Source organism: Amblyraja radiata, chromosome 13 (genome assembly GCF_010909765.2).
Source record: "Amblyraja radiata isolate CabotCenter1 chromosome 13, sAmbRad1.1.pri, whole genome shotgun sequence".
Classification (NCBI taxonomy): Eukaryota; Metazoa; Chordata; class Chondrichthyes; order Rajiformes; family Rajidae; genus Amblyraja; species Amblyraja radiata.
This window is the reverse complement of record NC_045968.1, coordinates 21,280,125-21,295,653: the sequence shown is the minus strand read 5'-3', so window position 1 is coordinate 21,295,653 and position 15,529 is coordinate 21,280,125. Positions and strand designations below refer to the sequence as shown.

The 15,529-nt window shown below is 39.2% G+C and overlaps 1 protein-coding gene across 2 annotated transcripts in view; it reads left to right on the top strand.

The window, feature by feature from the left end:
- uggt1 (UDP-glucose glycoprotein glucosyltransferase 1) overlaps positions 1–15,529 on the top strand; it is a 106,625-nt gene that overhangs the window by 20,006 nt on the left and 71,090 nt on the right. For both annotated transcript variants that reach the window (XM_033031404.1, XM_033031403.1), the window contains exons 8-18: positions 1,003–1,081; positions 2,628–2,728; positions 3,864–3,963; positions 6,292–6,352; positions 7,346–7,437; positions 7,546–7,696; positions 8,134–8,253; positions 9,288–9,373; positions 10,618–10,753; positions 12,506–12,637; positions 14,344–14,508. In XM_033031404.1, the coding sequence (XP_032887295.1) occupies positions 1,003–1,081; positions 2,628–2,728; positions 3,864–3,963; positions 6,292–6,352; positions 7,346–7,437; positions 7,546–7,696; positions 8,134–8,253; positions 9,288–9,373; positions 10,618–10,753; positions 12,506–12,637; positions 14,344–14,508 (1,223 nt within the window). The remainder of the gene's footprint in view (positions 1–1,002; positions 1,082–2,627; positions 2,729–3,863; positions 3,964–6,291; positions 6,353–7,345; positions 7,438–7,545; positions 7,697–8,133; positions 8,254–9,287; positions 9,374–10,617; positions 10,754–12,505; positions 12,638–14,343; positions 14,509–15,529) is intronic.

The window sequence follows — 15,529 nt, the reverse complement described above, 5'->3', positions numbered from 1 at the left end:
GACAGACATAACACCACACATTTCCTCAAATGGCTTCCATTAACAAGTTAAAATACGTTAAAATACAAGTTAAAATACAATTAATTTTAAAAAAGTGCAATTATTTATGCGCATTATAAAATCTTATAGCAGCTGGTAAACAGGACTTCCTATGTCTCTCCGTTTTGCACATTGGTGCAATCAGCCTCTGACTGAAGATGCTGCTCTTGATCACCTTCAGGGCATGGAGTGGGTGAGTGGGGTTTGTCATTATAGAACCTAGTTTGTTCAGAGTTCTGGCCTCTGCCACCTGCTGGACCGTTCGTTGCTCAGCCCCGACCACTGAGCCGGCCTTCCTGATTAGTTTGTCCAGTCTGTTTTTATCCGCTATACGGGCGCCATCTCCCCAACAGGCCACAGCAAAAAACAGAGCACTGGCCACCACTGAATGGTAGACACTGCACAGTAGGGGTTGGCAGATATTAAATGACCTCAGCCTCCTTAAAAAATACAGTCAGCTTTGTCCCTTCCTGTACACCGCCTCCATATGACACTTCCAGTTCAGCTCACTGTCAAGCTGCACCCCAAGGTACCTGTGATTAGCGACCACCTCCACCTCAGTGCCCTTAATGGTGATCGGCGTTGCTTGAGTCCTCCTCCTCCCCCTCCTGAAGTCCACAACTATCTCCTTTGTTTTTTTGGTGTTAAGATGGAGGTTATTGTGTGCGCTCCACTCCACAAAGTTACTTATTATTGTGTGCGCTCCACTCCACAAAGTTACGAACATTGCAGTAGGTCTTAATTGTCCAGGCCTGCATTGTTGGAAATGGGCCATATCATTCATGAGGCTTGTTCAAATGCAATGTCCATTGCACATATTGTACAGGTTTTGCATTATATTCCTTTATGTGGCACGCACAAACATTACCTTGCCTGAAAACTGTTTTAGCCCTTCATCTTTGTCCACAAATCACTCCCATTGTGAATGATATGTTATACTCGATGACTGTTGTTGTCTTGCAGGGTCTGAACTGAACACCACTGTGATAAATGAAAACGATCCTGTTGATGAAGTTCAAGGATTCCTTTTTGGCAAGCTGAAGTAAGAATTGCGCAGGAAGTCTGACTGCTAAGAAATGAGGCTCTGAGATATGGAACAAGTGATCCTGGGACCTTCTGTAGACATAATTCTCATTTTCTGTAAATTTAAGTTTTAATGCTTTTACTTTATTGCCTTTTGGAGTGCTATAATTAATCTTACTTCAAGATAGTACATTGAAGGAAATAGAATGTATGAGAATTATCTACATTCTAAAGGTTAATTTGTGGTCACAGCAGATAAATGCAATATGGATATACTTCAAATGAGAACAGAGACTCAAAAATATTCCCCCAAGGTATACATTAAAAACAGCACACTGTTGATTAACTTTACAAATGGGACTGGATCAATACTTGGTTATGATCAGACTGAGAGTACAAAGCTGAGATCAATAATACTCTATGATCTAATCCTGTTTGAACCTTGGGAATACTATTTGTAGAATAGAGTGAATCAGGTTCATCAGTGAAGATTGAGAATTATATTTATTTACTTTCAGTGGTTGCATTGAATTTTCTAAAAACTTTTGGAACTTCCTTCTGAAATTGAAGTTGATATAAATTAAACTTGAATTGATGGGTGGATTAAGGGCCTGTCCCACTTACGCGACCGTTACAGGCGACTGCCGGTACTCATCAAAAGTCGCCGAAATTTTCAACCTGTTGAAAATTCAGCGATGACCAGAAAGACGCTACGCCTCTTTGGAGACCTCTCACGACCATAGGAGACCTCTCACGACCCTACAGGCGACCCCTGGCGACATGTTGTGGGTGACTTCTCACAACCATAGGAGACCTCTCACAACCGTGGTCGTGAGAGGTCTCCAAAGAGTCGTAGCGTCTTTCTGGTTGCCGTTGAATTTTCAACATGTTGAAAATTTTGGCGACATATCACGGTGCCGGCAGTCGCCTGTAAAGGTCGCGGAAATGGGACAGGCCCTTTAGGCTCTGAAATGAACTGTGAAATAAAAATAGAAAATGCTGGAATGGTTCGGCAGAGTATTTCCAGCTTTTTTTTTAGATTTTGAGCATCCGCGTTTGATTTTTTTTTTCTGAATGTAACCCTTTTTGAGTTTCAGGTGTATTTTAAGGGCATAAACAATATGTCTTATTATTACACATTTTATATCAATCTATCTGTCTGTTTGTTTATCTGTCTATCCATCCAGCTATGTATTAATTTGTTTATTATTTATTCATTCATCGGTTTATTCATTTATCCACCCATTTATCTATTTATTTATGTATTTATCTGTTTTATGTTATGTATTTTGTTTATTTATTTAATAATCCACATTTATTTATTTTATTGTTTGTTTGTTTAAAAGTAAGATTATAGCAAAACATTGTGTTCCCTTTGGCATTTAGTCTGAATTTACTCGTGGTAGCTATTAAACCATAATGTTTATGGATATCAGATTAAAACAGTTTCCAGGATAATCTGCCTTGGTCTTGAAGACTGCTTAAAGTAGGATGACTTTGACATTGAATACTAATACGTTATGAGTTTTTGTTTTTCAATGATTGTAACTATTTCTTGTTGACAGACAGATGTACCCTGAGATCAAAGAACAGCTGAAGGAACTGAGGATGCACTTAATTGAAAGCACAAATGAGATGGCCCCTCTTAAAGTCTGGCAGCTCCAAGGTAGGCTGCAAAGGGATAATTTCTCAATTTAGACAAAAATGCTGAAGAAACTCAGCGGGTGAGGCAGCATCGATGGAGCGAAGGAAAAGGTGAAGTTTCGGGTCTCGATTCTTGTCGACCTTTGATTTTCCAGCATCTGCAGTTCTTTCTTAAACATTGCCCAATTTAGAGTTGTTAAGTTGGCAAACTCTGCATTAGTTAGATGCAGAATGCTTCTTTATGCAACTAAGAAAGATTTTTAGTGAATCAACCATTTTTGCTAATAAATAGTGACAAACACATACAGAAGTATGAATAGTTCATTACCTCTTTTGATCCCATTACTGTGAATATTATTCTTACTATATATCACAATCTTTCTTTTCAACCAGAATGTAGTTCAAGACTCCCACACTTCTCCACTTTTTTTGGTTCATATTTTGTTTAAGGTCGTCATCTTAATGGGCCTGTCCCACTTAGACGACTGCAGGAGACTCTGCGGTCGCCACATGGTCGCCACGTGTTCACAGGTGTTGCCGGGTAGTCGCCTTCATGGTCGTGAGTTGTTCCCGCATTCTGGAAATGTTGAAAAATTAGCGGCGACCAGAATTAAGCCGCCATGGAGAGTAGCAAGAATTTGCCTAAGTGGGACAGGCCCATAACTGAATAGGCTTACTAGCCTTTTTGTCTACTGACATGAAATTGAATTATCTACTCTCAATTGGGTGTTACAGTTTGCATGTCTGATCTCAATTACTTCAGAGCTATAAAAGGCAAACAGGCCAGTGTTGAAATTTATAGTCTTCAAACTCAAACATTGCCTTCCTTCAAATGGCCACCAGAATCACGGATGTGATTATCTTTGAACTTTATCTGACATTCCCATCTAAGTCTTGATGTGAAGAACAATTTTTTGATGTTTGTCCAAGATTAATTGCTTCTTGATTTGGCCTTGCAGGCTGTTTTGTAATTACCACCCTTTAATGTGAAGTAGTATTTTGAATTTACCATTTCTATTTTGACCAATCATAAATATCTCTCACTTTCCTACAGTGGGCTGAAATCCAAAAGTTGTGTGTATTTTCAATCCAATAGTATATTTTCTCTTTTCTCTTTTGAATTGTTTTGATGTTTGCATCTGTATTTATTTGCACAGACCTAAGCTTTCAAACTGCTGCTCGAATATTGGCTGTGCCTACAGATGATGCATTGATGGTTATGCGTGACTTGAGTCAGAACTTCCCAACCAAGGCCAGGTACCACATTTTACTTTCATTTATTCTTAAAAAGAGAAATTGATTTTTTTAAAAAAGGGAAGTTGTACAGAGAATGTAATATGTTAACATCGTTTTTGTACCAATGCATTGTACTCACTTCTAATAAATAAAATATTTTTTTTTTAAACTAAAAAAAAAATTGATATAAAATATATTTGTGATTTGAGCTTATAGTATGAAAATATCATAGTCAAACAGGTTTGCAGCAAAGAAACCAACCCTTTTGTTTATCTACACTAATCCTATTTGTCCACGTTAAGTTCATATCCCTTCATGCATGGCATGTTCTAGTGCTTGTCCAAATGTCTATTAAACATAGTGATTGTATCTAATTCTACAAGCTCCACAAGCATTTCATTCCAGATAGCAATTACTCTGTTAGAAAAATACTTTCCTCTCAAATCCACTTTAAAACACCTTCCTCGCATCTCAAGTCTATGCCTTGATGCCCCTACCATGACTGCCTATCTATGCCTCTTGTATTTTTATATTTCCCTCGCCCTTCTTTGCACCAAAGAAAGCAAATCCAGTCAATTCAACCTCGCCCTATAATGAAAGTCCTCCAATCAATGATCCAATAAAGTATCATTGAATCCAGGCAACATCTCCTCAGCACTTTCTGCCGTGCAATCACATCTTTCCTGGGGTGTGGCAAACAGAACTACACACAGAACTACATTAATGATTTGAATGAGAACATACAGGGCAAGATAAGCAAGTTTGCTGAAGATACAAAAATGAGTGATTTTGCAGATAGTGAAGATGGTTGTGAAATATTGCAGCAGGATCTGGATCAATTGGCCAGGTGGGCGGAGGAATGGTTGATGGAATTTAATACAGAGAAGTGTGAGGTTGCATTTTAGGATGTCAAACAAGGACAGGACCAACACAGTAAATGGTAGGCTTCTGTGTAGTGTTGTAGAGCAGAAGGATCTAGTAGTACAGGTGCATGGTTCCTTGAAGGTTGAGTCGCAGGTGGATAAGGTGATCAAAAAGGCTTTTGGCACTTTGGCCTTCATCAGTCAGGGAGAGTATTGAGTATAGAAGTTGGGAGGTCATGTTGCAGTTGTATAAGACATTGGTGAGACCGCATTTAGAGTATTGTGTTCAGTTCTTGGCACCATGTTGTAGGAAAGATATTGTCAAGCTTGAAAGGGTTCAGAAAAAATTTACGATGATGTTACCAGAACTAGAGGGTGTGAGCTATAGGGGGAGGTTGAGTCGGCTGGGATTTATTTTTTTGTAAAAGCAACCTTTTTGCTTTGACTCATTTTCTCTCTCAGTGCTAATTTCTGTCTCTTTTGCTTTTATTTCACTTTCCATACCTGATCTTCATCGGTATGATGGTCTGAGGTGGACAGATAGTCACTGGCGCAGTCACTGAAGTTCCAGTTCATTTCAGAGGAGCTGTATTCATTTGATGTCCACCTTGCCAACATCTTGTCATGCTAAGCATTTTGGATATTCTTTGTGCAAAAATAACAAATGCTATTTTTTTTGCTTCTCAGTGCAAAATACGGCCCATCATTTTCAGAATGTGTTTGTTTGATCTTGAATGCACTTATTCAAAGTCCATATTGTATAAATGGAAGGATCAATAGAACCAAAATCGAATTTGTTTCTTTAAAAAAAATGTAATTGATCTGTTGCTCAATTGATGATATTCATACCATTGGACGTTGACAGTAAGTCTTTTCCACCTAGTGTAGAATTTTAATATTGCCAGAATTAAGAATATTAAATGAAAATAAATCTGTACCTTCTTCTCGGCTCTATCTATTTTACATGAGGTTGAACTAATTATATCTATGGTATATCTAATCTGATTGGATTGCATGCAATAGACAATAGGTGCAGGAGTAGGCCATTTGGCCCTTCGAGCCAGCACCGCCATTCAATGTGATCATGGCTGATCATCCCCAATCAGTACCCCGTTCCTGCCTTCTCCCCATATCCCCTGACTCCACTATTTTTAAGAGCCCTATCTAGCTCTCTCTTGAAAGCATCCAGACGACCCGCCTCTACCGCCCTCTGAGGCAGAGAATTCCACAGACTCACCACTCTCTGTGAGAAAACGTGTTTCCTCGTCTCCGTTCTAAATGGCTTACTCCTTATTCTTAAACTGTGTCCTCTGGTTGTGGAAACAAAGCTTTTCACTGTACGTCAGTACATGTGACAATAATAAACCTAAACCCAAACCTAGAGATTATGAACTGTTCATGACAAAAATGATGGATGGTTTGTCTCTGGAATGCCACCATTTTTTTTAACTCTAGTATAATGTTTCCTCAATGTGTTAATATGCAGATCAATCACCAGAACTGTTGTGCACTCTGACGTGAAGAAAGAAATAGAAGAAAATCAACGGGTAAGTGCACATTTTAAATCAATGTAATCCTACTCGAGGCAATTGACATTGGTGAATCTTGCTGGCCTGTGTCTGCCTACTGGAGTTTCTGTGCATAGTCTCCTGGCATCTATGCTTGATAGGTCCAGGGTCAACATTACTGTCCCAAAGCATTGTCTAAATGGCAGCATGGCCTCTGGAAGCACACTGAGGAAGCCCCACATGTGAAAAGACTCAGAATATTCTAAAAGCTGGCAGAGCTCAATCCCCAGTTTTGCTGGCTGTCAAAACTGACTAATGATTTTATGTTTTCCTGGTGTCTTTTAAAAAAAGTCTTGATACTACTTCTTCTACTATGTAATTCGACTTTTATGTGCTGTAATTGAATTTCATTGACAAGCTTATCCTTTGTAAATGCAACCCATATTTTGGAACCTCCATTATGATTCTTAAACAGACCAAAGCAGATCTTACAATTCGAACATAGAGTCCTTGTGTTAGATCAATTAACTGCATTATACTAAGGAAGATAGACACAAAAAACTAGAGTAACTCGGCAGGTGGGGCAGCAACTCTGGAGAAAAGGATTAGGTGACGTTTCGGGTCGAGACCCATCTTCATACTTCGTACTAAGTATATAAAAAAAAAAAGATAGTTACAATAAAAAAACACTCTGGATATAACTTAGTAACTTGATCTTAAATGTTTAAAATCTGCAGATTGACTTTTGCATATAGCCCAAATTAATCAAAGTAAAAATGACCATTTGCAACTTTTTGTATTGACTGTTAGGCGGCGGCAGCTTTAGTGTTTTGAAGTTGATCCTGTAATTTAGGTGGGGCCATTTTGATTTTAACATTCAAGATGTTTCAATGTCTTGACCCAAGCCATCGCTCTGCCTCCACAGATGTTGCCTGACCTGCTGAGTTCCTCCAACAATTTGTTTTTTGATCCAGATACCAGCTTCTGCCATGTTTTGGTCTCCAAATAGTTTAACTATGCCTTTTTTTCCAGTTTTTTAAAGAAACTCTGGGTCTGCATCCAGGTGACTCTGCACTTTTCATCAATGGCCTTAGTATTGATCTTGACGTGCAAGATATTTTCAGGTATGGAAAGTTAACGATGTTAATCAATGCAACCTAGTCAACCTATCAAAAAACAATGAGATTTTTTTCCTATAAAAATAAGTAATCTTGTTTACCCATGTTTGCCAGTGTTCTGGATCTGCTGCGCAATGAGGCTCGCCTTATGGAAGGCCTGCATGATCTGGGGATTCAGGGGAAGGAGCTGCATGAACTATTGAAGTTAAACGTACATCCAGCAGAATCTGACTACGGTGTGGATATTCGAAATTCAGCCGTCTACGTAAGTTTGATTTCCCTGCATTATTTTTCTTGTTGAGACTAGAGCTCTGCTTTTGTATTGGGTTCCCAGTCATATAAATATTACAAACCAGTACAAAGCACCATGATACAATACACATTTGCTAAGGAATCACCTTATGGGGATCCTTTGCTACTTTCAAATACCATTAATCAGATATTTGATCCATTTAGCCTTTTTCTAAATCTCTAGAACTTCCAAATTTGTAATCTAACATACTATTAGAGCATAATTAATGTCGTTGTGTACACATTGCCGTGGTTTCAACAGTGTTTGAATAACGATATTGGCATTTAGTAAATCAGCAAGTCAGCAAAACAATTAAAGGAATGTTAAAACTTGTTATTAATCGGATAAAATGTCCCATTTCATATGATAAATGTGTTTCATAGTTAATGTTCGGGTTTTCTTTTAAATAGTGGATTAACAACCTGGAATTGGATAGCAAATACAGAACATGGCCTTCAAGTGTTCAAGAGCTTTTGAGACCTACGTTTCCTGGAGTTATCCGACAGATTCGGAAGAACTTCCACAACTTTGTAAGTGGTTTAATTTTGTTCATTAACATGATGGTCAAAGACCTTTCAAATTAGGTAATGGTTGTTCATGCTTATCAAAGAGAAATCAAGGATATATTTTAGTTGTTCGGATTGATTTGGGGGAAATAATGAGGAATTGAGAGTTCCAAAATGTTGTCTGTTTTGATACATTTTGAGTTGATATCTATGACTGACATTCATGCAGGATAATGGAGCATCATTTGACATTTTGCAGGTGACATTCTTATCATGAATGACTTGCAGTAAGGGTTTATTCACTCAAAAAAGTCACCCCATTACTTCATTAAAGCATTTTAGTTTCATGTTTCCATTTCTTGCATCAAATGTTCTCTTGGTTTCTTTTCAGGAGGGTATTTTTGTGTGTCAAAAGAGAATAAAGTGCTTTTCGCTAATTCCCATATACCAGATGATTTATTTTGCCCATATTTTGTTCTCTTGAGATATTTCATAATCATCAGAAAGAAGGGATTTTGATTCCTATTTTTTGGGGTCTCTTTAGATACCCTTTGTTAGAATGTTTGATGACCTATTAAATTTCTTATTAAATGACCTATTAAATCACCTAGTTACCCATTAAATAATTTGTAAATAACATCTCAAATGAAGTATGTTTTACATACTTCTTTGTGCAACATTGACTGTGTTTTACCGCTGGACCTTGCTGTCACCCAAGGAGAATATTTTAATTAAGGTTATGTCTAAGTTAGTTTTAGTATTTGCTGAAGAGAGAATTACTTGCTCGCTGAGATACCCCTTTAGAGGTTTCTTCTACACAAATTAATATACTGTCAACTTTCAGCTTAGTAATTATCTGAGCTAATATTCAGACAGTATTTTTGTCATACTTGAAATTATTTTGCAATTAATCAAAATCTGGCATTGATGGTGTGTGTGGATGAGATTAAATTTTCATCTCTGAAGTGTTTGTGGATATAAACAGTGAAACCTCTGTCTGCATTGTTGATGGCCAACAGTATATACTTACACTATTTCTTATTATTCTTTAATTTCAGGTGCTCATTATTGACCCGATGGATGAGAGCACTCCAGAGTTGTTGACAACAGCTGAAATGTTTTATATTAATGACATCCCTCTTAGGTATGTTTTCAATGCATAAATCCAGTGTGCATGGATTAATGATTTTGTAATTTTGGTTACTGTCCATTCATTGATACTTATAGAATAATGATCACTTTCCCCAAAATACTCTCTCACTGACACTTTCACCACTTTCCTGGCCTAATACCCCCAAATTAGGTTCACAACAGCCTGTCTCTAGAAGGACTATAAGTAAATTGGCACAACAAAAAAATAAGTAAATTGGCACAACACAAACAAGTCCTACCTGTCAGATTCCCTGCATTAAAATATATGCAGTTTTGCCAACCAGTCTTGTCATTGTGTGTTAGCATGCTCCTGCTTCCTCTTAGTAGATCTGTGTAGTTTATCTTCTATATTTGACTCCACCTTCTCACTGGCTATACCACTACTCTATGTCCCCTCCACTTCTAAATTAGTTTTAACACCACCCAATAGCACGAGCAAACCTCCATGCAAGGATATTGGTCTCTGCTTGTATAGGACCAACCTGCCCCAGAAATCGTCCCAATGACCCTTCTAAAACCTCAACTTGCTTTGTTGTCAAACACTCCAGGCCTTTCTGTTCCCGTAAATTTGCATTATTTAGTTCATTTTGCCTCCGTTCATTACTTTGTCTAAAATATATCACTTGGTCCACTGTTGCTGACTTAACTGCCATTCCTTATGCTATCTTGTGTGATCGTTTTGCTTTTACTATCCTGGTTCGAAACAATATTTCTGATTCCCATGTCACCTGTAAACAAACCAAAGGTGAGGAAAACGGCTGTTTTTGATACCTTTGCTGTACTGTTCTACACCTTTGACAAACAACATACTGAAAACTAACTGCTTTCTGGGTTCCAATCTTCAGCCATTTTTTTTTTTTTTGATACCTGCTCTTCTTTTAATCCTACACATTTAAATTTTGCTAAACATATTTTCTATGGTATAACAACACTCACAACACCAACTTACCTTATCAAATAAATCAATCCTATAAGTAAAATGAACTTTGTCTTTAATAACTTCCTGTTATTTTCATTTATTTACCTGCACTTTGTAAGAACCAATTAGTTTTTGCTTCTATATGGCCTTCTCACTTCTGTCATTTGACCAATTGTTATTTTTTATCAGTCTTTCTTATTTAAACAGAGTGAAACGTTTGGGGATAGGTTAGTTTGGTTTCTATTTTTAAAGTAGATTATGGTTTTTCATGGACAACAATTACACGTGGCTGACGATATTTGTCTTTTTTCATGTAGGATTGGCTTGGTCTTTGTGGTTAATGACTCTGATGATGCTGATGGCCTAAAAGATCCCGGTGTCGCACTTCTCAGGGCTTTTAACTTTGTAGCAGATGAACTGGACAACATGAATGCCTTTCAGACAATCATGTCGGTATGAATAATATGATAGAAGAATTAATAATTTGGAAATGACGGTGTTCCCAATCCATATTTATTTTTGTTCTCCATCTTAAACACCATCCCATCAACCTTGCCTGGTAACTTTAAGCTGGGATGTTAGGGTCTGATGTCAGGAGCACAATGATATTAAGCCACATTCTGCGTTTTTGTGTCAGCCATTTTGTTGTCAACTGTGGGTGGCCGATCCATTGTGCAATATTAGTTTTGGTTTTGTCTTTACACCCTCACCACCCCTGCCAAACATTCTGCTTTATCAGAACATTCTTGTCATACTTTCAGAATGTGCTGGAACTCTCTGCCACAGAAGGTAGTTGAGGCCAATTCATTGGCTGTATTTAAGAGGGAGTTAGATGTGGCCCTTGTGGCTAAAGGGATCAGGGGGTATGGAGAGAAGGCAGGTACAGGATACTGAGTTGGATGATCAGCCATGATCATATTGAATGGCGGTGCAGGCTCGAGGGGCCGAATGGCCTACCCCTGCACCTATTTTCTATGTTTCTATGTTTCTATGTACTTAGTCATAAATAATCAGCTTATGGCTATTCCCATTTATCATCAACAGTATTACATCTTCATTAAATAGAAAAGAACATCCTGCTAAATGGACTAATTATATCTTATTGTTATCATCCATGTTCAAAATAACTTATTTCCCAAGGGATGGAATTTTGGATTATTATACTAATAGAAATTTAATGTTTGACTGGTCTACAATTAAGTAGGCCCATCCCGTTTATTTACTATAAAATCCCATGGTCAATTGCAACCATAGTTTCTATGGTTAGATTTGTATTCTATAATTTTACCTTCATAAAAAAAATTTTAAAAAATGGCAATGAGGGGTAACTTTTTCACACAAAGGGTGGTGGGTTTCTTCTCAAACTTATACAGCAGCCACCTTTTTTGTTAGATCCAGTGGGTTTGCTGAAGCCTTTGATGGGCTTTGTTGTTGTTGGGCTTAGGATCAAGGAGTGCAGGTGCATGGTTACTTAAAGGTCAAGTCGCAGGTAGATAAGGTGATCAAAAAGGCTTTTGGCACATTGGCCTTCATCAGTTTTGAGTATAGAAGTTGGGAGGTCATGTTGCAGTTGTATAAGATGTTGATGAGACTGCATTTAGAGTATTGTGTTCAGTTCTGGGCACCATGTTATAGGAAAGATATTGTCAAGCTTGAAAGGGTTCAGAGAAGATTCATGAGAATGTTGCCAGGACTAGAGGGTGTGAGCTACAGGGAGAGGTTGAGTAGGCTGGGTCTTTATTCCTTCGAGCGCAGGGGGGTGAACTGTATAAATAGAGCTGTATAAGATCATGAGAGGAATAGATCAGGTAGATGCACAGAATCTCTTGCCCAGAGATGGGGAATCGAGGACCAGAGGACATAGGTTCAGGGTGAAGGGAAAAAGATTTAATAGGAATCTGAGGGGTAACATTTTCACACAAACAGTGGTGGGTGTAAGGAACAAGCTGCCAGAGGAGGTAGTTGCGGCTGAGACTATCCCACCGTTTAAGAAACAGTTAGACAGGTACATGGATAGGACAAGTTTGGAGGGATTTGGACCAAGCGCAGGCAGGTGGGTCTAATGTAGCTGGGACATATTTGCCGGTGTTGGCAAATTGGGCTGAAGGGCCTGTTTCCACACTGTATCACTCTATGACTCTATGACCCTAGAGGGGACTAACATGTTGTTACTACCTTCTGTATGTATTTCCTTTTTTTCCCCAGATGTACAACAAGGTGACACCTGGTGAGAAATTGTCAATTGAGCATATCATTAGTACTTTGGAAAAGGACTTTTCGAACATAGAAGTGACCAGTATCTTGGGATCAGATTCAGCATACGACCGAAATAGAAAGGTATTCCTGCTAATCCTTGAAGATAAGTTTGGTTTTTAAGGGGTGATTGGTAAGAACCTAAAGAGATTAGCTTAAAGAATTAAGGCATTGATTTAACTGTGCATATAAATCAAAGCTGTCTACCGCTTGAATTTATTTGCGATGTTGCACTTCTAATCTTTTAGCAGGGAATGTTGATTTACAGCAGTGAAATTTTGTGCAATTCATGTCCAATTTTACAACCACAGTACGAAGATACCAATCACAAGATTTTTTGTGGCCTTTTTCAAATCTTAATAATTATATAATAATCTTTTATTTTGATAAAATATAATTAACAAATATCATAATCTCAGGACTTTGTATGTTCAACAGAATTTATTCTAAGTGTATGGCTCAGAACAAATTACAATTATTATCCACATCTTTATAAATTTTCATGTCAAAATGCATTGCTAATGGATAAATTATTATAAACAGTTCACTAATCAAAGCATTTAAAAAAATAAAGAAATGCACTTTCAAGAAGTTGAATAAAAGTTGAATGTAGCTTAAAGCTTGTGATGCATCTATGCCGTGTCATATTAGCTGAATGATTTACTACTTCATATTAATATTTCTGTTTCATATTCTGTTCTGTTTTAGGTACAGCTTAACTTTTCTTAACGTGTGGTTTTCATTGCTTATTATTTCAGCCTTAAAAAAAAGCTTGCCACAAATTCTTTTCATGTTTATCAAATCAATCTGATGTGTTTTTTTTTTAACTCAAGCTTGATAGCATGCGCCCTCGTCAGCAGCGACCTCTGCAGTCCGTCTGTGTTTTATTATTTTTTGTCTCGTTTTTATGTAGTTTTTGTTATTTTTTTTGTTGGGGTATGTGTGTGGGGGGGAGGGGGTAACTTTAAAATCTTTCCCCTGCACGGGAGACCCGACCTTTTCTTTGTCGGGTCTCCGTTGTCGTTGGGGCTGCAACGTGGAGCGGCCTCCAACAGGAACGACCTGGGGTTCCAGCTGCGGAGCTGCCGACTACTCACCGTCACGGGGCTGGCCGAGTCCGGAGCGGGTGGAGCGGTGGTGGAGCGCTGCTGCCACCCGACCTCCGGAGATTCGGAGGCTGCAACTGCGGGTTTGGCGGCTGGCGGCACCGGGAGCCCGCGGGTCCCTGCTGGGAGACCATTTTCGGGGCTTCCGCAACGGCGACTTCTCCCGCCCGAGTTGCGGGGTTGAAGCGCACCTGAGCGGGGCCTTACACCATCGCCCCGTGCGGCTTGGAATGGCCGCGGGACTTTGCGAGCGCACGCCGGGGGCTCTAACACCAAGACCCGGTGCGCGACCTTGCATCACCCGGCGTGGCTTTAATGGCCGCGGGACAATCGCCATCGCCAGCCGGGGGCTTTGACTTTGACTCTGACTCTGACATCGGGGGGGAGAGTGCAGTGGAGAGATAAGTTTTTTTTGCCTTCCATCACCACGATGTGATGGATGTTTGTGTAAACTGTGCTGTGTCTCGGGTCTTTTTGTTTTGTAATGTATGGCTGCAGAAACGACATTTCGTTTGGACCTCAAGGGGTCCAAATGACAATAAATTGAATTGTATTGTATTGTATTGTATTGTAAAAATTACAATTGTGCTAGAATAATCAATGGTTAATAGTTTAATGTGTATCATTGTTATAGCAAGATTTATTTTCTGTAGTACACTGATACCATTTTTCTTTCTTCATTAGGAAGGTAAAGATTACTATAAACAAACCGGCCTAGGCCCTCTGCCCATTGGACTCTACAATGGAATGCCTTTCCCGAGGGATCAACTGGATCCTGATGAACTAGAAACAGTGATGATGCACAAAATCTTGGATAACACGGCCTACTTCCAGAAAGTTGTTTACTTGGTAAGTATAGTTAATTTGTTGTCTGTCTTTAATTAGACATAAATAGCAAAAATAGCAGACCAAGTGTATCCTAGGATATTGTGGGGGAGTTAGGGCAGAAATTGTTGGGGCCTGGCTGAGATATTTGCACCATCTTTCAATCATTGGTGAGGTACCATAAAACTGGAGGGTGGCTCATGTTGTGCTTGTATCTAAGAATGGCTGATAGGACAAACCAGAGAGCTACAAGCGGGTGAGCCTAGCATCAGTGCTGTGAAATTTGCAGTGCATGAGAGGAATAGATTGGGTAGATGCACAGTCTATTGCCCAGAGAAGGTGAATCGAGGACCAGAGAGCATAGGTTTAAGGTGAAGTGGAAAAGATTTAATAGGAATCTGAGGGGTGACTTTTTCCACACATACGGTGTGGGTGTATGGAACAAGCTGCCAGAGGAGGTTGTTGAGGCTGGGACTATCCTAATGTTTAAGAAGCAGCTAGACAGGTACATGGATAGGATGGGTTTGGAGGGATATGAACCAAACACAGACAGCTGGGGCATGTTTGTCGGTGTGGGCAAGTTGGGCAAAAGGGCCTGTTTCCACACTGTATCACTCTATGACTCTAATTATGGGAGGGAATTCTGATACAGTATCTACCTGCATTTGAAAAGGCAAGGACTGATTTGGGATACTCCACGTGGCCTTGTGCATGGTGCATTATGTCTGGAGAATCTGAATTAGCTTTTTGAAGAGGATATAGAAAGGGTTGAAGAGGAGAGGGGAGGGCAGTAGACATTGTCTGCATGGATTATAGCAAGGTGCTGTATGGTAGGCTCATCCTGAAGGTTAGATCACTTGGGATCCAGGGTGAGCTTGCCAATTGGGTATAAAATTGTCTTGATAGAATAAGGGGTAAGCCATTTAGAACGGAGACGAGGAAACACTTCTTCACACAGAGAGTTGTGAGTATGGAATTCTCTGCCTCAGAGGGCGGTGGAGGACGGTTCTCTGGATACTTTCAAGAGAGAGCTAGATAGGGCTCT